Consider the following 22,495-nt stretch of genomic DNA (forward strand, 5'->3'; position numbering starts at 1 on the left):
CATTTCAGTCAACCGGGCTCTTGGATTCCCCCATTCTCATTAGTGTCTGTTAAACTTTTTCCTCCTTTTGTTTTTTGTGTTTTTTTTAATTCCCTTTTTTTTCTTTTTGGTCTGTACCCCAATTCTGTCTTTACGTTTGTACAAATCTTTGCTGTCTTTTGTGTCTTTCATAAATTTTGTAAATTTCGTATTTTTCATATTTTTCATATTTTTCGTATTTTTCATATTTTTCATATTTTTCATATTTTTCATATTTTTCGTATTTTTCATATTTTTCATATTTTTCATATTTTTCGTAGTTTTTACGTTTCTTTTATCATTAATGTTTTTCCTGCCATTTTTTCCGTCCACTAACTTATCATCAGTAGCCTTTGCGTACTTCAAGAAAAAGTTCTGAACATTCAGGCTGTCCAAATTGTCGTCTTTTTTTAGTTGATCTATTTTTTGTAAATTTTTTTTTTTCTCTAAAGCTTCCTGTTGGTCACGTACTTTAAGTGAGCCAGATTTTTTTTTAAATTTTTTGTTCAGTCTTTTTAATTTATTTTTTTCTCGTATTTCTGTTATTTCATGTTCTTTTATTATTTTTTGTCTTACCTTTTCCATATGCACATCACTTTTTACCATATCAGCTAAGAAATCGTATGGTCTATTGAATACAATATTTAAACTTTGTAGTTTTTTTAAAGCCTCTAACATATTTGTATGAGCAAATTTTAACAATTCATTTTCTCTCTGTTGACATTTTCCAAATAAGTTTACATTTTTCAAATAATAATATTCTGGGCTTGTGATGTCTAATTTTTCCAGCCACTCGCTGTTGTTACTATCGTTTATTTGAAGTTTTATTTCATTTAATTTTTTTTCCATACGAGCTTTATTTTCGCTGATCAAGTTTCGCTCATCTGTGAAATTTTCATTTGTGTGCTTACCAGTGTGCTTATCGGCATGCTTATCGGCATGCTTATCGGCATGCTTATCGGCATGCTCATCGGTATGCTTATCGGTATGCTCATCGGCATGCTCATCGGTATGCTCATCGGCATGCTCACCCGAATGCTCACCCGAATGCTCGTCCTTTTTGTTATATGTATCCCCTTCGTCTGCAAATACATCTCTTCCATTTTTTTCATTGCCCCTTTTTAGGCCACTTTCCCCATTTGAAGTTTTTCCCCTTTCCCTGTTTTTCATTTTTATTTTAAAATTTTTTTTTTTTTTTTTTCTTCCCCTCCCAGTACTTTCGACGAATTTATGCCACTGCTCAACGAACTAGATGTTTTTATTTTTTTGATAAGCTTACTGATATAATTTGTATCGACCGAAATGGTCTTTCTCACTTTTACCTTTTTTGCTTGGTTGTTCGCCTTTAACGTTTCCCTTTCCTTTTCGCTTCCTTTTTCGTTCCTCATCCCATTAGTAATTTTTCTTTTCATTTCGTTAATACCCCCCCCCTTTGTAATTTTGTTTTTTCCCTCCCTACTTCCTATAACTCCTTCTAAATCCTTCATAGCTGTTGATGTTGTTGCTGTTGCTGTTGCTGTTGCTGTTGATGTTATTGTTGCTTTTGTTGCTGTTGATGCTGTTGATGTTATTGTTGCTTTTGTTGCTGTTGATGCTGTTGATGTTACTACTTTTTTTTTTTTTTTTTTTTCTCCATCGCGCAGTCAGTACTCTGGTGAGTGCCGTTTATAATACTTACCGACATAATGAAAAAAAAAAAAAAAAAAAAACTAGAAAATAAAACAAAATAATATAAAAAAAAAAAAAAATGTAATGCCTTAGAAATAGGATTAGGAAAGGTATAAAACGTAAAGGAGCGCTTATAAGAGTGCTAACGTAACATGCATGTTTATACGAGATGAACGTATGAACGTATGAACGTATGAACGTGTAAATTATTTTACGCTTAGTTATGTTTTTATATGCATGATATTAAGCGCTTGTAAAATGTAGAAGGGAAAAAAAAATAAAAAATAAAAAACAAAAAGCAATAAAACGATAAAACGATAAAACGATAAAACGGCAAAACGGCAAAACGGCAAAACGGCAAAACGGCAAAACGGCAAAACGGGTAGAGTAAACTGTAACGTATGCATTGGTCTGTTCCCTTCAGTTCACTACTTTTTGTTCTCATCTTTTATTTTTATGCATGATACTGGCAAAACAAACCTCAGTTGAATTTTTTTTTTTTTCCTTTTTTCCCTTTTTCGATTTTTAAGTAGGTTATTTCATTTTATTCTCTTTTATTCTGCGTTATTTTGTTTTGTTTTATTTCGCTTCATTTCGTTTCATTTCGTTTCATTTTATCTTTTTTTTTTTTTTTTTTTAAATCTTTCTGTGGCACCATTTTAAGTTTCCTAGTATATATTTGTAGTCTATTATTATGTATATAATTTAAAAAAAATAAAATATCTGAAGTGCGTATATTTTTTAAAATATGGCATTATAAATATACATGCGTTTTTAACGTATCAAGAATTCGCTGTTACCAGATTGTCATTATGCAATGCAATATTATTCACGTATATTCTTTTCTTTACGTACAATTATACATACAAATTATACTTTATACATATATATATATATATATGTATATATACATGTATATATGCATGTATATATGCATGTATATATGCATATATTCATAAAATTGAGAACAGGTAGGCATATTTACAATGCCCCATTCGAGTTTTTCTCCTTGTTAACTTCATAATTAAAACAGCGTATATAAGCCCAGCATATATCATCCCGAATCATATTGTACTAATCGGAAGTGATAATATGTATGTTCACATGCAACACTGTAGGTAAATTAGTACTTAGAACATTTTGCTCTAGCGCTTGTTATGTGAAGAACAGAATTGTAAACACGGGGATATTTAGGGAGAGTTGCAGTCAGGAGTGGCCCTTCGTTTGATAACTCGTCTGTTAACTTGTTAGCGTGTTAACTTGTTAACGTGTTACCCTGTTAACCTGTTAACCCGTTTGTTGGATTTTTTTTTTTTTTTTTTTTTGTCCCACGAAAATGTACGACGAAAGCAAAGAAGATATCATTGATAGGATAAGAGGAGAGAAAGCAAAAACGAGAAAAGGAAAAGTCATTTTAAAAAAACGAGAAGGAGAATTTCATGAAGGCTCGAAGAATTGCTTATTCATAAGTAGCAACAAAAGAACAGAATTGTTAAAAAATTTTATGCAAGATATATATATATTACGTAAACCTTTAACATGTTATATGCCGAAATTGCATCAGAATTTATCGAATTTATTGGATAAGATTGACAGTTTAGTGGATATATGTATTTATAATAGCTGTTCTTTTTTTTTTTGTATATTTTCAACTAAAAAAAATCCATCTAGATTTATTTTAGGAAGATTATATAATAAAAATATTTTGGATTACTATGTTTTTTCTCTAGTCTCTTTTATTCCATTTCACATATTTCCTTTATCAAAAGAAATTATATCTGATACGAAACCCATTGTCCTAATACAAGGATCATACTTCGACCAAACTGATGTTACCAAATACTTGAAAAATATTTTATTTGATTTTTTTAAACACAGAAATGTGGATTCTTTCACTCGGAATAGTATACAGCGCTTGATAGTTTTGACTGCCTATGAGAGGATTGTCAGCATTGATAACAACTGCGTTAATGGTACTAGTAATACAAGTAGAGGAGATTCGGGAGAAAACGCTAATAAGTTGGGTAGTGATAATTTAAGTAGCAGTGTAGGTATCAAAGGTGCTCACACGGACAACGTGGGCATCAACAACGTTGGTGGCAAAAGTAATCGTAGTTACAGGGATGTAGACGGGAAGAACAAATACGTTATATCATTTCGACAGTACCTACTAAGAAAGGGGGTTTTGAGCCAAACGGACAAGGACATACCAGAATTAGAAGAAATTGGACCGCGCTTTGAATTCACATTAGAAAACTACAAAATACCTGACTACCATTTATTTCAGGAAGCTATTAAAAAGGCAGATATCCCTAAAAAGAATAAAATTAAAAAAGTTAAAGTGGATGAGTTTGGAAATAGCATCAAAAGGGTATATGTTCAAAAGCAGAATTTTACCAAGTTGCACACAAAGCATACTAAAATTCTTAAAAAGACGAATAAAGTTAATAGCAAAAAGGGGAAACATGAATGAGCGACTTCCAGTACATGTAGTACATATATCCAAGTACAGCCCACACGAGATGGGTAAACTGTTACACGAACGTGTTGTATATACGTACATGTGAACATCGGTATATATACACCCACACATATATATATATATATATGTATATATACTACTCACCTGTACACGTACAAATGAAGCGAACAAACGACATATTATTTGGTATGTACAATTTTCATACGTGTTCAGGCCTTAAGCAGGAACAGGCAAATTTTAATATCTATAAATATTTATATTTTACATTTCAGAAAAGAAGCTACACATTAGGCTTTTATTTTTGGCCTGCCCTTAACATGATAATTTATGTGTGTAAATTCGGTTCTTACGATTTTTTTCAGTTTATTTATTCTGCTTTATTTTGCTTCATCTTCTTTCGCTTTTGCTTTTGCTTTTTTTTTTTTTTTTTTTTTATTTTTACTAAATATGTTGTTTTTAAGAAGTTAAACAAAAAAAAAAATGTTATACACACATATGTGTGCACAATATGTGTTTATACGACGTATTAACAAAAATGTTAACTTGCAGGCAACAATAAAAGGTTCACATGGAGTGCTCGTATGCTCGCGCATGCGCGTGCACACACACACACACACCTTCACATGTACTTATATACATACGTATATGTGTGCGCATACATGTATACTCCCCGTATGAAGAATACTAGGGCAGTATTCCTGTGCGTCAACTGAACCAACAGATCGATTCTAAATCGGCCCATTAACACTGTGCCCTTGACTCCTCAGGGACTTCCTTATGGATAAGACACGCAATATTTGTTCGTTGCTCCAGTTCAACATATCAGCATATTTACTTTTTAAAATATTTCGAAGAATGCTTTTTTGATTAATTACTTCTTTTATTAAATCTTCTTCTGCATGTGGAATATCATTTAAGGTCACTTTCAATTTATTTAAAAGCATTTTTAAATGTTCATTCATCATTGTATTATTATCATCTGTTTTATTCATTTCGTTATTTACATTTATATTAATATTTACATTTTTTACTCTGATCGTCTTTTCGTCATTTATCTCTTCTTCATTATTCCTATCTATTAGTTTAATTCCTCTTCGTTGATTGTTGCTATATTTTTTTATCTTATTAATAAGTTTTTTCCCATACGCTACATGTTGGTTATCATCCTTGTGTACATTCGATTCATTAACAAGCTTTTCTTGCATATCTTCATTTCGTTTATCATTTGCTCCATTTGTTCCACTGCCTCTTCTATCATAATATTTGCACTTGTCCATAGTTACTTCAGTTGAGTGCACATGTTCGATGTAACAATTGGATATATCATTTGTATTTCTGTTTTGCTCATAATTTGGTATATCATACATATCACGATTAGTCCATGCCAGCACTCCATCATGCATAACTTTGGGCGATTCGTTCTTCAAGTTTTGTAGCTCGTCATGCAGTTCGTTATCAAGCTCATTACGCACTGCGTTATGCACCATATCCCTTTCTTTATTCTGATCTTCATTAAACGACTCATTTTTCGTTTTCGCACTTGCACCTCCACCATACAATGGACGCGTGTTAGACCTCAATTGACTGGCAATGAGATTCCTTTTCCTGTGCGCACCATTGCTGTTACCATTGTCATTACCTCCCCTAAATCTATCGCTAGGTCTATCGCTGTACTTATCGCTAGGTCTATCGCTGTACTTATCGCTACATCTATCACTGTACTTATCGCTACATCTATCACTGTACCTATCGCTATGCCTATCGCTATGCCTATCGCTATGCCTATAGCCATGCCTATCGCTATGCCTATCGTTGTGCCTATCGCTGTACTTATCGTTGTATCCATCTCTATAACCGTCGTTGTACTTTCCCTTGTCGAGGGTGTATCCCTCGTAATCCCCTTCAGCAAGGGAATTAGTCTTTTCTTGCATATATGTTGTTACCCATTCTGCATTACCATAATGACAAAACCTGTCATCTATCTGTGTATTTGCTTCTACGTCAATCCCTCTGTCTATATCATTGTTGGTGTTCATTCCATAAAAACTATTACCTTTATTCTTGGTGAAATCATTTTTTGCATTACTGTAAAGATGTTTTTGCTTTTTTGTGCTAAACATATCTGTAGATCCTTTTTTTTTTGCGTATTTTTGGACAAATTGATTATTCATACTTTTGTTACTGTTATAATTGTACGTATTATGGTAAAGAGAAACTGATGTGTTATTATAATTCTTATAATTTACATATTTATTTTTGTTTATTTTGTTGGAGTAAACATTCATTTCTTTACTAATACCTGTGGAAGGAGCTACTCGGTTAAATGCATTGAGATGCACAGTTTTGTTCGTCATATGATTCTTCTTTTTTGACACATCAGTATTGTTACACCCAATAAAGTGGTTAATATTTCCGCCAAGGAAGTTACTTCCTTGAGTGTTACTTCCTCTGGGGTTACCTCCTCTTGTGCTACTTCCATGAGTGTTACTGCCGTGAATACTGCCAATGCTTCCTCCTCCAGTATTCTTGAAATCATCGGAATCTTCCTTATGTCCGCTTCTACTAGTACTATTAAAAGAATTGGTAAATTTTCCATAATATTTATTCCTCATGTTATTTCTATTATTAGTATGACTGCTGCCATTTAACATTTCATTCGTTTTAGAATTATTATTATTATTATTATTATTATTATTATTATACCCTATATGTGTGCTAATGTTACTACTGTTATATTTATCATAATACAATTTTTTATTATTATTTATTTGATGACTATATTTTAGTTCTTCTAAAATATTATTCGAATCATCCATCATTATTCTTTTCTTTTCATTTAACGGAATGGTACTATCATTAATTTCATTTATATGAAAATCCGTTCTGTTCCTTCTTATACCTTTTTTTCCAAAATTGTCTACATATATAAAAGGTTTAGACTGCTCTTCAAAATATTCATAATGATTCCCCTCATATGGAGCTGCTTCCTCCGGTTCATTAGTCTTATGCATATGCATATACGAACTCGTATCCATGTTCATATGCATATTCATCTTCACCCCTGTCCATATCTTATTTCCCCCCTGTTCTGTTTCTTTTTCATTTCCTCCCTCCTGACCTTGCATGTTCGACATATTAGACATCTTAGATGTGCCACCTACCACTATCTCTACTTCCTCCTCATCATCATATGGCTCCCCCCCTTTTGACGTGTACAAATACTGAAAATTATCTTTAATTTTATAAAAACGGCTAAGACTAATTTCTTCATCATTTAATTGATAAATGTCTACGTTTAAAATTCCAAGAAGAAAAAGAGCATGAACTAGAGAATAATATATGGTTTTATTTTCATTTAACATCTTAATAGCTGTTTGAGGAGATAATCTTACTAATTCTTGTAGTTTATTTATTAACAAAACAATATCATACATATTCATATTATCTATTATGGATTTCCCATACCTTGTTATATTTCCCTTTTCATTTATTATTTCGATTTTCCCTTTTTTTTTGGTCATTAACTTTTTACTGTTCCGTATGTTCCTTTCTCTGGTTTCTTCCCTAACAAGAATGGAATCACAAGCATTGCTATCATCGAATCTATCATCGTTGCTATCACCATTACCATCATTTTCATTTGTACCTGCATCATGCATACTTACATTAGAGCTATATTTGTAGCTTCCATACAACCCTTTCTCGTGGTTTACTCCTTCCCTTTCGATTTCTTCTGTATCATTTACATTATCCTCTTCAATTAAGTCAATCCATATGGAGCTATTTTCAAGACAGTTTTTTTCAACAAAGGATCCAACATCTTCTTCATTTACCTGTTCGTTTACTCTTTCTCTTCCTTTCAAACGCAAATACCCGTGGCAACTTTTCACCCCAAACTGCGTTCTCTTCAGCCTAATAAAATGGAAGTAGTAACAAATGGACCTAGTAGCACATATCGAAGCACGAAATTTCGAACAATGGAAATAGGATCTTTTTGTTCTTCCTTACCTGCAGTATGTTAGTTCATACTTTGGCGAAAAATATTCTCTTAATTTATCTTCTGTTACGTCAAAAGGTAGATTAGATACTACAAAGAAAAAAAAAAAAAAAAAAAAAAAAAGAAGCAAAGGAATGGTTAACAATGAATTTGAGTCAAAATACTTAACAACTTGGAAACAACGAACATTTTATTTTGAATGGAGAAAAAATGTGTATACATGCCAAAATAGCACACAAATGCAAGTGCCCAAAAGCTATAATTTTCCAAAGACTCATGTAGGGCGTATTGGGAGTAAGATTTAAGTATATACGTAACTCTACATATATATACATATATATACATACATATACATACATATACATATATATACAAACATATACATATATATACATACATATACATATATATACATACATATACATATATATATATACATATATATATGTACAATTATACCTTAGCGAAATTTAAAAATGTATACATTTAAAAAAAAAAAAAAAATACTTCCTCAAATAATAGCATGTGGATGAACAAAACAAATGGAAAGAAGTACTCACCAAAATATAGCTTTGTATCTGAACATTCTACCATTTAGATGAAGCTTCTTTAGGCATATATTAACAAGTCTACTTTGTTAGTCTCTATCAAAAGCAAAGACGCAAAACGATGCATTCGTATTAGTAGCTGTAGGCAGAAGATGGTTAAATGACTGAACCGCGTTTTTCCTTTTATTCACATCTTTTCCTTTCACTGGGCAGTTCGAGAAAAAATGGGAGCAAAATTTAAAACAAAAAATTTAAAACAAAAAATTAAAAACAAAAAATTAAATATAAAAAATAACGAAATAACGAAATAACGAAATAACAAAATAACGAAATAACAAAATACGAATAAAAAATAAAATAGATAAAATACGAATAAAAAATAAAATAGATAAAATACGAATAAAAAATAAAATAGATAAAATACGAATAAAAGATAAAATAGATAAAATACGAATAAAAGATAAAATAGATAAAATACGAATAAAAAATAAAATAGATAAAATACGAATAAAAAATTCGAAATTCGAAAAAACTTAAAAAATAGTAAAAAAAGCTGTGAAGTTCAGGTAAAAAAAAAAAAAAATTTTAAGTATGCTAAAAATTCATTTTACTTTCGCTCTTTTTTATTACATTATATTTTTATTGGGGATCCATAAATTGTTGTAAGAGAATAATAAAGGAAAAAAATATAAAAAAATTATGATATTACAAAATTATGATATCACAAAATTATGATATTACAAAATTATGATATTACAAAATTATGATGTTACAAAATTATGATATTACAAAATTATGATATTACAAAATTATGATATTACAAAATTATGATATTACAAAATTATGATATTACAAAATTATGATATTACAAAATTATGATATTACAAAATTATGATATTACAAAATTATGATATTACAAAATTATGATATTACAAAATTATGATATTACAAAATTATGATATTACAAAATTATGATGTTACAAAATTATGATATTACAAAATTATGATGTTACAAAATTATGATATTACAGAATTATGATATTACAAAATTATGATGTTACAAAATTATGATATTACAAAATTATGATATTACAAAATTATGATATTACAAAATTATGATATTACAAAATTATGATGTTACAAAATTATGATATTACAAAATTATGATGTTACAAAATTATAAAATTATACGTGTTATAAATAGTACTTACATTGCAAACGTTAAAAAGATGTAAGTACCACAAATATATGAACAATGTGCATGCCCTTTTTTTATATTTTTCTTTTTCCTTTTTTTTCTATGAACATTTTTAACCTTTTTTTACAGTAAGCGCGTAAAAAAGATAAAACATTTGTTTTTCCTATTCTCGTTTCACAATTCATTCATTTATTTATTTGTTTATTCGTTCGCTCATTCGTTAGTTTATTCTTTCGTTTGTTCATTTATATTGTGTTATTATTTTTTGCGAGAATCAAACATTCACGTCTTTTCTTTTAATATTTTTAATAACACTGTGTTAAAAATGTAAGATTATGTACATAATACATGTACTTAATTATTTTCAAAAACAGTTTAATTCTGTTACAATTTTGAATGGATTGTAGGCAGTTAGTTGGGCAAATACTGATGTTTAGTTTATTCAAAATGGTACTAAGTAGGTACAAGCATTCATATATATATGTATGTATCTATGTATCTATATATCTATATATCCATATATGCTTATAACACTTTTGTCCAAATCTTAGATATGCATAACTTGGAACATATTAGGTGAAAAGAAAAGTAAGGATTCTTGTAGAGTTGAAAAGTGGGAATAATTTAAAAGTATATAGGCACATATATATATATACATATATATGTGTATTTTTTTTTTTTTTTATTAACACAAGTAAGTTCATATCAAACATGACCAAATTATTATACCGAAACAGCTGTATAAATAATACAAAGCGAACATGTTTGAACAATTGTATGTCGCTTTTTGCACACATCTTTGCAGTAGTGGCAGGTTTGACATGATATGTACACAATTGTAATATTTTTTAATGTGCCATATCCAACTGTTATAATATACATTTGCATATATACATATGTATATATTTCTATTTATTTATTAATGTGTAGTTGAAGTAGTTCATAAATATGATACAAATATGTAGCAATTTTATAAAATACCCGTGTACCGCACATTACTAAACCTCATTGTTAATAATATGAAATGAAAAAAAAAAAAAAAAATTGGAAAATTCGTATATATAACATGATACAATGTTTATTTTATTTTATAATCGTCACACAATATTGCTGTTTCCAAATGAAAAAAATTGCACACATACGTAGGCACGTGTATGTATATATTTATATAATGGCACAAGTACATATATATACCGATTTGCATATACTTATTAACATGTACATATATATTCGTACGTACATATGCTACTGTAATATTGTTAAATTATGTCGCAGGAAATTCAATAAAGTGTTATTTCTTTGGGCTTGTTCAAAGTGCTCTTTTTATTTTTGAAACGACTGTAATATTTTAGTGCTTTTAATAAAAATTTATTTAAATAAAAGAAGGTTAAAAAGAAAAAAAGAGCAATGTAAAAAACTTAAATTATATGTAATAGAACGAAAAATATGTTAACCGAAATGAACTATTACCTTTTTATCTATACACAAATAATTATACTCTTCTGTTCTTCAGCTTTTCTAGCAGTTCTTTATCATATCCAGGCATAATACACTGTGCCCCCAACAAGCTACATGACGTCAAAAAAAAAAAAAAAAAAAAAAAATTTGCACATACACAGCTAATTCATGTGCATAATTTTTTGGAATTATTTGTAATTTTATTCAATTTTAAGCAATTTGTTTAGGTCATTTTAATATATTTAATTTTTATTCTTTGTTTTCCTTATTTTTCTTATTTTTCTTATTTTTCTTATTTTCCTTATTTTCCTTATTTTCCTTTTTTTCCTTTTTTTCATTTTTATCCTTACAATTTCTTTTTCGGCTGTTTTTCAGTGACGTTTTCCTCATCATCATTTACATGAACACCTTGCCTGTTCATATCATAACTTTCTCCTTCGTCAGAACTTTTATCTTTGCTACGTAGTCCAACTCCACTATATTCCATTTGAACTCTTTCGTTCTTGGAAATAATTCTGCAATAATTATGTTAAACAAGAACGCGAAAAGAGGGTAAGGTAAAAAACAGCAAAAATAACGCGATGAAATAGGATTAAAAGGAATATATTATCAGAGGTAGCTATAAATGATAAATTATTAACATCATTTCTATGATTAGCAGCACTTCTAAGATCAGAAGCACTTCTAAGATCAGCAGCACTTCTAAGATCAGCAGCACTTCTATGATCAGAAGCACATCTATGATCAGCAGCACTTCTATGATCAGAAGCACTTCTAAGATCAGCAGCACTTCTATGATCAGAAGCACTTCTAAGATCAGCAGCACTTCTATGATCAGAAGCACTTCTAAGATCAGCAGCACTTCTATGATCAGAAGCACATCTATGATCGGAAGCACATCTACAATTAGCAATATTTCTATAGAGAGAAATACTCCTATACATGGAGCAGTTCTCCTTTTAATGATGGTGTTACCTGGACGCCTTCACTATTGCTTCCTTAGTTATATTATCTGTAAATCCGTTATTGCTTAATTTTTTTACCTTCGCTACAAGTGGACCCACTCTACAAATTTAACAAAAAAGAGTTAACAATAAAAAGGTGCAGAAATAAAAAAAGATTAGCTATACATATGCATATATATACATGCACATGATCAGCAGTTACACAAGCTCCTCTTATCATTTAAATCAGGTATGATTTTTATTTATACTTATAAACATTTTTTTCTTCTTTTCTTGTTCGCACGACAGCATTAATATGTGTAACACGTATGTAAGGGTATATGTACCATGTGCGTAGTACTTATGTAGCACGTATGTTATATGTATGTGTCTGTGTGAGTGTACGAATATTTTTTTTTTTTTTTTTTTTTTTCATAATCTTTTCAACTTTTTGAGTTCTTTAAAAATAATTTTGCGAAAAAATAATAATAAGTGTTATAATTGTTCAATTTGAACATGAACAATGCAGGAAAATATGTCGTCATGATGTAACGAAGGAGCAAATAATAGACGTTTACGAAATGTCTTTTACTTTATTTCATTAAACTGGTTTTATGTGGTTTTGTTCTTTTTCATTTACTCCATATTATATTTCCTAAGTTTCATTTTTTTTCTTTTTTCTTTTTTTTTTATTTATTTTTCCTTGTTTTAATTTATTTTATTTTAGTTTATTTATTTATTTTATTCTATTTTTTTTTTTTTTTTCGATGAATTACCACCATTTACTGCACAATACACCCCCTCAATTAAGAAACGAAGATTTTTTGTCTTTCAGTCCAATGTTGTATCTTTACCTGTTCGATGAAATTTCTTCATCTAAATTTTTTCCACGTTGTAGTACTTCATGCATTTGCAAATTCAAATTGTCATTTTCCCCTTTTATATTTTCTTGTTCTTCCTTAAGATCATCACTCATACTTACATTTTCTTTATCGTTGCATTCCATAGTTAATCGTTAAAAAAGAAAAAACATAGGTACCGTGTGTACATATATATTTATGTATATACAATTTTACGGCAAAAAAAGGAAGCAACGAAGGAAGCAACGAAGGAAGCAACGAAGGAAGCAACGAAGGAAGCAACGAAGGAAGAAAAAAAGGAAGCAAAAAAGGAAGCAAAATAGGAAGCAAAATAGGAAGCAAAAAAGGAAGCAAAATAGGAAGCAAAAAAGGAAGCAAAATAGGAAGCAAAAAATCAGACCAAAATAGCAAACAAACACACAAATATTATGTGTGTAAATGTCTGTAAAATATACGAGTATTAAACCTGAAAAGTTAAAATATTTCTCTCAGCATTAACACATTTTTTTTTCTTTTTTTTTAGGTTGTTGTGTTTCTTAAATAACATTAAAAGTCTGTTATTTTATTTTAGTTATTGCATGAGAAGGTTATAAAAAATTTGGTAAGCTTGAATAAGGACCTTCAGTATTTAGCAATATATATATTTTTTTTTTTTTTTTTTTTTTTTTTTTTTTTTTTTTTTTTTTTTTTTTTTTTTTTTTTTTTTTTTTTTTTTTTTTTTTTTTTTTTTTTTTTTTTTTTTTTTTTTTTTTTTTTTTTTTTCTCAAGTATTAATTTAGTGCACAGATAAAATGGAAAAAAATAGGAAAAAAAAAAAAAATGATCTCAGTGGATTAATAACAATATTAAGGGAAAATAATTGCATAGTTACTTTTTGCCTCTTACTGTTCTCAAAATTTCCTCACATTTACAGTTATGTTTTTTCTTTTAATATAACCTAGTAAGTATGTTAATGTAGTTTTATTTATTTTTATTTTTTTAAGCGATGTTAACTTATATTCCTTACAACAGCTTCTACATCATATAATAAATTTTTTTGTTCATTCATAAATGTTTATTACGTTTATTATGTTTATCACGTTCATTTTGTTTATTACGTATAATACGTATATATTACGCATGTTACATTCTACCCATTCACTGAACAACATCCCGTTTCACTGATATTCGCGTTAATATTTAAAAAAAATAATAAAAAGGTACTTCCTCCCTTCACACATACTATAAGGGAAAAACTAATGTTGATTATATTTTTATGAGTTATAATAATTAAGTAAGCATTTTATTCTTACAAAAGAGGAAAATTATTTTTGATAAAGATTAAAAATTGCATATATATATATATATATATATATATATATATATAAAGTGTTTATAGCATTACGAACTTTTGAAAGTATGAAACTTTTTATATATTTCATTTTATAAAATTCTCAAGGTATTTTTCTTTTATTTGTGTTTCCTATATATTTTAAATATTTTAAGGATTAACAAATGGTGAAACATCAAACATTTCAAAAGGGATGAAAAAATTTGATAAGCGAAACAATTGTTTTATTTTCCCTTTTAAGGTTTTTCTCAGTCCATAACTCGTAAAAATGATTCGCACAAAAAAAAAAAAAAAAAAAGATTTTTATTACTATACATATATATATATACATCTACATATCTAAACGCTTATGGGCTCAGAAAAAAATATGCTTTTTGAAAAAGAACTACAAAACGTAATGTGCACGGAAAATTAAAAAAAAGATTGGGAAATTAATATCATGCACATTGATTAGACTAAACTTGTATAAATATCTTATTAAAAAATAAAAAAAAAAATTTGCCGCCCATGTTGTTTACTTATTAATAATTATACATATATCTACATTTAATATGTACATACGTTAGAGTATATACATATCACAAAAGCCATGGTTTTTTTTTGTTTTATAAAAGTTCCATCACCACCTTTTCCAAAAAAAAAAAGAATAATAAAATAAATAAAAAAATAAAAAAAAAAAAAAAATAAAAAAAATAAAAAAATAAAAAAAATAAAAAAATTAAAAAAAATTAAAAAATAAAATAACTCCATTAAACCGGTAAAAGTTCTTAAATTGTTCAATTGTCTATTTTAACATATCATTTAAGGTCAAAAAATAGATAGTACGGTTATGTTCAACATATATATATATAGGTACATATATGTATGTGCCTATCGTAGGTAAGAACAAATGGTACTCTTTTTGTTAAACGTGCTTAGAATTACACAAATTTTAAATACCATCCTGGATATCCGTATAAACAGAAGCATATTAACGTTTTATTATTTTAACTTTAGTTTTTGTGTTATATATTATCGTTGTTATTTTGCTTTTGCTTTTGTTTTTGCTTATTTTTTTTTTTTTTTTTTATAAACCTATTTGCCTTTTTTTGTTTTTTTTAAATATGAAAAAGAAAACAAAAATAAGGAAGCAAAGACAACCATATATATTTTGTGAAGGAACATAGAGAAAACGAATAAAAGCAAAAAAAAGCGAAAAGGAAAAATAAAGTATAAAACATAAAAGAAAAACAAAAAGGGGCTCATAATATGCAAATAACACATTTTCATTAATTTTTTTCAGTAAATTTAATTAATTTTTTTCATTATATTTGATTAATTTTTTTCATTATATTTGATTAATTTTTTTCATTATATTTGATTAATTTTTTTCATTATATTTGATTAATTTTTTTCATTATATTTGATTAATTTTTTTCATTATATTTGATTAATTTTTTTCATTATATTTGAATAATTTTTTTCTTTATCAAATTTTTTAAAATTAGGGAGTTTTCTTCATGTTTTTCCTTTCGTTCTTTTTCCCTTTTTTTTTTTCTTTTTCTTTTTTTATAGAGGAACATAGTGAGTTACTGAACTGCTTTGCCTAAGATGTTATGGCTAGAACCTTAGTTATTTTTGTAAATTTGGGTATAAGATTATTGTAATTAAATAATTATATTATAGGTCATGTTAGAACTATATTATGTAATGTTTATAATGTATTCACTCATCGGTTTATCTGATTGTTTGTTTGTTTATTTGTTTGTTTATTTGTTTGTTTATTTGTTTGTTTATTTGTTTGTTTATTTGTTTGTTCATTTGTTTGTTCATTTGTTTGTTCATTTGTTTGTTCATTTGTTTGTTCATTTGTTTGTTCATTTGTTTGTTCATTTGTTTGTTCATTTGTTTGTTCATTTGTTTGTTCATTTGTTTGTTCATTTGTTTGTTCATTTGTTTGTTCATTTGTTTGTTCATTTGTTTGTTCATTTGTTTGTTCATTTGTTTAATATTTATTTTTTTATTTATTGCCAATTTTTTATGTCAATTTCACCCCCTTTCCTTTTTTTAAGAAAAAATAGTATAATAGATTTTGATTGGATTTTTATTAAATGTTCATTAGATTTTAACTAGATGTTTACAAGGTGTTAAACTAAATGTTTGCTAGATGTTTACTAGGTGTTAACTAGATGTTTGCTAGATGTTTACTAAATGTTTAATAAATGCTTAGAGAATGTAACAATCACTTCTAAAACATGAAAAAAAAAAAAAAAAAAAAAAATGAACGGAAAGTTAAGAGGAAAACAGATATATGCAAGGATGCAAATGAAAACGTGTTAAGAATGTACTGTTGTATTTATTACAATCAAAATAAGGGTTCTTCTTTTAGGCTATTTTTTTTTTTTTTTTTTTTTTTTAAATATAATAAATAGTTATGTTGTAGAATGTGTTAAATTAGTACTTAATTATTTCACTTTTATATTAAGGTGTGTTAGCTATTTTTTTTTTTTTTTTCCCCTTTTTTTTTCTGTAAATAAAAACTATCTATATTTGTAGAAAATATAGCTTTGTGTGTATTTCTTGTTTTTGTCAAAAGCAATACCTTCAATGAATTTCTATTAGGTGCTTCTTACCTTTTTGATACTACTTTTATTTATTTATTTTTTAAGAAGTTAAAAATACACATTATATGAATAATTTGATATTATATGCCTTCAAAAAAAGAAAGGAAAAGATGAGTAAATGTAAAGTGCAAATAGTTAAGTGTAATGTGTATACAGTAAACAGTAAAGAGGGTTTTTTTGTTCATTCATGATGTTACTTTTTGAGTATCTTAGCTCTTTTTTTTTTTTTTTTTTTTATTATTAATTTGCGTTTTATAGGACTTCATTTCATTTCGATGTGTGTACACACACACACACAATTTTATAAAATAAAATATGCACATATGTTCATCGGGAATTGTGTAAACTTTGCTATTATTTTTATGCTATGCTTTTAGCAAAAATATTTATTACCTTTTTTTATAAGCTGTAATATAACCTTTTTTTTTTTTTTTTTTTTTTTTTTTGTTATACATCCTCATGTATTTAATTGTAGAAATATAATTTCTTTTTCTTTTTGAAGTATCTATAATTTCATTACTATTCTGTGAAATATAAAAAAGAAACAGCGATTATATTCCTCTTTAGAAGATATAAATTATGTGCATGTAGAGCGAGAAATTATGCTCCGTTATACATAAATGTACACGCATAGGTACATACATACGTACATACATACATACGTACATACATACATACGTACATACATACATACGTACATACATACATACATACGTACATACATACATACGTACATACATACATACATATATATATACATGCACGTGGACATATGTACAAGTATAGGCGCATAAAACTAAACACATGTACACTTTTCCATTTTCTCTCCACATCATATATACTTGAAAGTGGTGAAAATAATTATAAACAAATGGTTGTTACTATATTTATGCATTCTAGTTAATATTTATAGTATAACGAAATATCTATTTTTCGTGCCCTCACCTTTTTTGTTATTATTTTTTAAATTTTCATTGTTATTTTAATGAAATCAAAAATAAATAAAATAAAATAAAATAATACATGCTTTATTTTAATGTAGACAAGTTAAAATGAAATAATTAATACGAATTCCTATTCGCATACATTCACATTAGTGTATATTCATATTTGATTGTTATTTTATATTAAAGTTCAAGCATTTTAATACAATCGCAGAGTTACACGTATATTCATATTTTTTCCTGAACAGTACATGCAAATATATTGTTAAAAGCTAGATTAAACTAGCTATTTTTTTTTATTTCTTTTTATTTTTTTTTATTTTTATTCCTATACATTAAATAAATAGAATGGAATAAAAATGAAATGCGCTACTATATATTCATTTTTAATAAATACATTATTTGTTCTTCTAGAAATAAAATGTAATAATCTCATAGAAGAATGTAAACAATGGGGTGCATGGTCAGAATGTAAAAATGGAGTTAATACAAGAATTTGTTTAACTGATAATTCTTTAAGTGAAGAAAGGTCATGTAATAATTGCGGTCCTTGGGAAAATTGGTCTCCATGCAAAAATGGGAAGAAACATCGAAAAGTAATTAATTGTCCATTCATTAAAGAAGAACAAGATTGTACTTCGGATGAAGCAAATGACCCAAGTATATATAACAGTACTACTCTTTATTTTAATCATGAAGAGGAAGAAACAAATAACGACAATGAAAACACAGTGAAGCAAAGAAGTGATATACAAGTTGGTAACAATGGCCATGAAGTCAGTATCACTGAACATGATTACGCTAAAAAAGTAAAAAAACGAAGCAGTAATAACAGTAGTGATAGTAGTAATGGCAGTGGTAGTAGTGATAATAGTAATGGCAGTGGTAGTAGTGATAGTAGTAATGGCAGTGGTAGTAGTGATAGTAGTAATGGCAGTGATAGTAGTGATAGTAGTGATAGTAGTGATAGTAGTGGTAAAAATGGCGCTTCATCAAGTGTTTTAAGTAAAATAGATTACGAACAAAACGATAACACTGAAGGTAACTACAAAAATTTGGACGCATCGACTAGTGGCGGCAAGTCGAATTCTCTTGATAGTACATCCACTGATGCAAATACCACTACTACCGCAGTCGATGTTACAATGCACAATGAAAAATTAGAAAACACTTCAAGTCCCACAGAAGAGGTTTTATCACAACCAGAAAACGACAGCAAGGAAAGCGAGAGTAATAATTCTGAACAAATTAATAATAATAATAATAATAATAATAATGATACTTACTATAATAATAGTAGTAGTACCAATTCAGAAGAGATAAAGAATAAAAGTAATATTACCCCCAATTTAGAGAATAGCACAAATGGGGAAGTTAAAATGGTATTACCATCAAGGGATACAAAAAAGGCAAAAAATTTTAGAGAAAATAAAACAGAGGAAAATTTAAATAAATCTTATGAAAATACTCAACCAAAAAATAAAACTGATGAAAATGTCAATTCATATAATTTTTATGAACAGCAAGGAACAAAATATGAGCAAAAGAAAAATAATTATGAAGACAAGAATAGAAGAGGTGCTCCAAATTTTAATCAAACATACATAGCAAGTGGTGTGGGCTTTGTTTTGCTTCTAAGCGGAAGCGCAGCTAGCTATGCTTTGTATAATGGAAAATATAAACAATTAACTGAAGAAACTAAGCAAGAAAATTTTGAAGTCATGTTCAATGAAGATAATGCAAAGGGAAAGGAAAACAAATCCATATATGAAGACGAGTTTTGGGCCCTTGAATGAGCAATAGAACAAGTGTATTTGTATGTGTTTTGCAGTGTAGCTTTGTCTATCGCTTAAGCAGATACGTCTACACGACTACACACAAGCAGCTACACACAAGCAGCTACACACAAGCAGCTACACACAAGCAGCTACAAACAAGCAGCTACACACAAGCAGCTACAAACAAGCAGCTACACCCAAGCAGCTACACCCAAGCAGTTACACACAAGCAGTTACACACGAATGATTATTTAATATGGTTTAATAAAAACGCATAAAACAATTATTTCATCATTTGGTCATTGGTGCATGGGTAAGTACTTTTCTTTTTCTTAACAAGAAAAAAAAAAATAAACAATTCACTGTGCATAATACAATATAGGCAGAAAAAAAGAAAAAGATATGAAATGAATAAACATAAGAAGACACCTTTATATTTCTATTTTGTTCTTTTCTTTCCTTTTTCTACCACAAATGTTGTACGTATGAATGGACCTATATGCCTTTTTTTTAGCTACTGCTTTAATACAAGTTAAGTTATCAATATGCCCTTTTCAGTCTCTGTAACAGTCTGATGGGCATATAAAAATGCAAACATATATGTAAATACATAAGTAAACATATATGCAAACATGTGTGCATTTATACATTCACTTATATACACATATGTTCATTTTTTAAGTTAAAATTTCCTCTTTTTTAATCAGGTTCGCATTTTCTACTTTATATACGTACAGAAAATCATTTTTTTTAACCACAGTAAATACATGCACAAGTTCATGCTAATAGAGATACATATATATAAATATATATGTGTTCATTGCTTTTTTCTTTTTAACTAAGAACCATTTTAAAATAATTTGATATAATATCAATTAAATTGGAGTATTTTCCTTTTTTTTCATTTCAAAAATAGTGTAAGTATGTTTATTTCTATTACTTAGTAGACATTCAAACAGAAGCGGGGGATTGTCTGTGCTAGTAGATATGGTCTATATTATAAATTTTTTTTTTTTTTTTTTTTTTTTTTTTTTTTTTACATTTTCAAATTTAAATTAAAATATGGTGTTAAAATATATATTAAAATGGAAAAAAAAATTTAAATTACAATAGAAGGGGGAAAAAAAAAATATAAGAGAGATACTACATAAAAACTGTTATAATATACATATATATGTGTGTGTATGTATGTAAATGTATGAACATGCATGTATATGCATGTGTATGCATAAAATAATGTTAGGATGTAAAAGGTGTAGTAGCACAAAAAAAAAAAATAAAACTATATCTTATATTGAGACTGCTACTACTACAAAGTAAAACATGTTACCATGAGTCTTCACATAACTGAGAATTCCCTTGAACCTTTGGCAGAGGCTTTCCAGTGAAATAGTAATTCGAATGAAACAGTGTGCCGAAAACTATAACACCCTGATAAATTAAAAAAAAAGAAATAAAAAAAAAAAAAAATAATAAACAAAAATAATAAATAATAAAAAATAATAATAAATAATAAAAAAAAATAAAAAAAAATAATAAATAATAAAAAATAATAAAAAATAATAAAAAATAATTAATCAATCAATGAAGCAGTCAACGAATTAAACAGTAACCGTATGACATATTTTTATCGCATTTGTAATGTTCAAATGTTGTAACAAAAAAAAAAAAAAAAAAAATCATCGAATAATTTTGTTCGTTTTCACTTGTAATATTAGCCAACTCCACCAAACATATTCAGACATGGGGGATACCATATTAGTTGCAATTTCAGGGGAAGTATAATAGTCCTCTAAGTAGTGCGTTAAATGAATTTTCGTAAAAGATAAATTTCTTTTTACAAGTAAGTCATAACATCTCATATCATGTTTAATATGCGTAGTAGCATTCATAATCATACATGGATGATTGCTTAACAGTTTCGCTGCGTCTTTACCAAGGCTTCTTATAAACATTTTGGAAGAAAAGGTAAAAAATGTATTAACAAACAGCAGTTATTTTTGAATAGCTAGTTCTAACGTGGAATATTTAGCAGTATGTAGCAGTAATATGATTTAATATGGAATAATAATGTAGAGATATTTATAACACTGCACTACATTAACAGTTCTATGGCGTTAAATGTATATTCGTAACGTTCAAATATATATATATATATATATATATATATATATATATATATAAAAGAAAAAGGTTCGTATATCTTCATAAAATAAGCTCTTGAGCAGTGTATTATATTGTATATACACATATATACAAATATGTATATTTCGCCGTTACGTAAAAATTCGTGTTACCCAAAAGATACGAAAATATCCGCACATATTTAAAAAAAAAAAGTAAAATAAATTGTTAAAATGTTACAATGAATAAATAAATGTTTCGTACATTAAAATGATAAAGAGTATTGATTATTCGGAGTCAATTTATTTTATCTTTTTTCAAGTAAAGCATAAAACTGCAAAATATTTTTAATAAATAAAACAAGAAAATTCGTGGTCCCTAAACCTATACAGCAAGAAGTTTAAGTTAAAAATGAAAAAAAATTATTACAAAGTAGTGAACGATTTTTTTTATTTTTATTAATATACATACACAAATAGAAAAAAATAAGGAAAATTTTGTATATAGTAGTGTGAGTATACATATGCATGTGTATATACATGT

General features: G+C 27.6%; 7 protein-coding genes across 7 annotated transcripts; 2 read left to right on the forward strand and 5 right to left on the reverse strand.

Moving 5' to 3' along the window:
• Positions 1-39: 39 nt before the first annotated feature.
• MKS88_003342 (rRNA-processing protein EBP2) lies at positions 40-1,188 on the reverse strand (the record flags this gene model as incomplete). The annotated part of the gene is made up of 1 exon (XM_067216425.1): positions 40-1,188. One exon carries the CDS (start codon positions 1,186-1,188, stop codon positions 40-42), a length of 1,149 nt encoding a protein of 382 aa, XP_067073073.1.
• A 285-nt stretch (positions 1,189-1,473) lies between these two features.
• On the reverse strand, positions 1,474-2,754 carry MKS88_003343 (rRNA-processing protein EBP2; the record flags this gene model as incomplete). Its single annotated transcript, XM_067216426.1, has 2 exons — positions 1,474-1,669; positions 2,672-2,754. The coding sequence occupies 2 exons, from the start codon at positions 2,752-2,754 to the stop codon at positions 1,474-1,476; spliced, it is 279 nt and encodes a 92-aa protein (XP_067073074.1).
• Positions 2,755-3,022: 268 nt separating this feature from the next.
• On the forward strand, positions 3,023-4,159 carry MKS88_003344 (ribosome biogenesis protein RPF2; the record flags this gene model as incomplete). The annotated part of the gene is made up of 1 exon (XM_067216427.1): positions 3,023-4,159. One exon carries the CDS (start codon positions 3,023-3,025, stop codon positions 4,157-4,159), a length of 1,137 nt encoding a protein of 378 aa, XP_067073075.1.
• A 737-nt stretch (positions 4,160-4,896) lies between these two features.
• MKS88_003345 (uncharacterized protein) lies at positions 4,897-8,759 on the reverse strand (the record flags this gene model as incomplete). Its single annotated transcript, XM_067216429.1, has 3 exons — positions 4,897-8,110; positions 8,177-8,255; positions 8,726-8,759. The coding sequence occupies 3 exons, from the start codon at positions 8,757-8,759 to the stop codon at positions 4,897-4,899; spliced, it is 3,327 nt and encodes a 1,108-aa protein (XP_067073076.1).
• A 2,644-nt stretch (positions 8,760-11,403) lies between these two features.
• MKS88_003346 (uncharacterized protein) lies at positions 11,404-13,319 on the reverse strand (the record flags this gene model as incomplete). Its single annotated transcript, XM_067216430.1, has 5 exons — positions 11,404-11,479; positions 11,720-11,871; positions 12,011-12,287; positions 12,345-12,434; positions 13,168-13,319. 5 exons carry the CDS (start codon positions 13,317-13,319, stop codon positions 11,404-11,406), a joined length of 747 nt encoding a protein of 248 aa, XP_067073077.1.
• Positions 13,320-18,409: 5,090 nt separating this feature from the next.
• MKS88_003347 (uncharacterized protein) lies at positions 18,410-19,846 on the forward strand (the record flags this gene model as incomplete). The annotated part of the gene is made up of 1 exon (XM_067216431.1): positions 18,410-19,846. The coding sequence occupies one exon, from the start codon at positions 18,410-18,412 to the stop codon at positions 19,844-19,846; it is 1,437 nt and encodes a 478-aa protein (XP_067073078.1).
• Positions 19,847-21,154: 1,308 nt separating this feature from the next.
• MKS88_003348 (uncharacterized protein) lies at positions 21,155-21,783 on the reverse strand (the record flags this gene model as incomplete). Its single annotated transcript, XM_067216432.1, has 2 exons — positions 21,155-21,259; positions 21,583-21,783. 2 exons carry the CDS (start codon positions 21,781-21,783, stop codon positions 21,155-21,157), a joined length of 306 nt encoding a protein of 101 aa, XP_067073079.1.
• Positions 21,784-22,495: the final 712 nt, after the last annotated feature.

Source organism: Plasmodium brasilianum, chromosome 10, assembly GCF_023973825.1.
Source record: "Plasmodium brasilianum strain Bolivian I chromosome 10, whole genome shotgun sequence".
NCBI classification, from domain to species: Eukaryota; Apicomplexa; class Aconoidasida; order Haemosporida; family Plasmodiidae; genus Plasmodium; species Plasmodium brasilianum.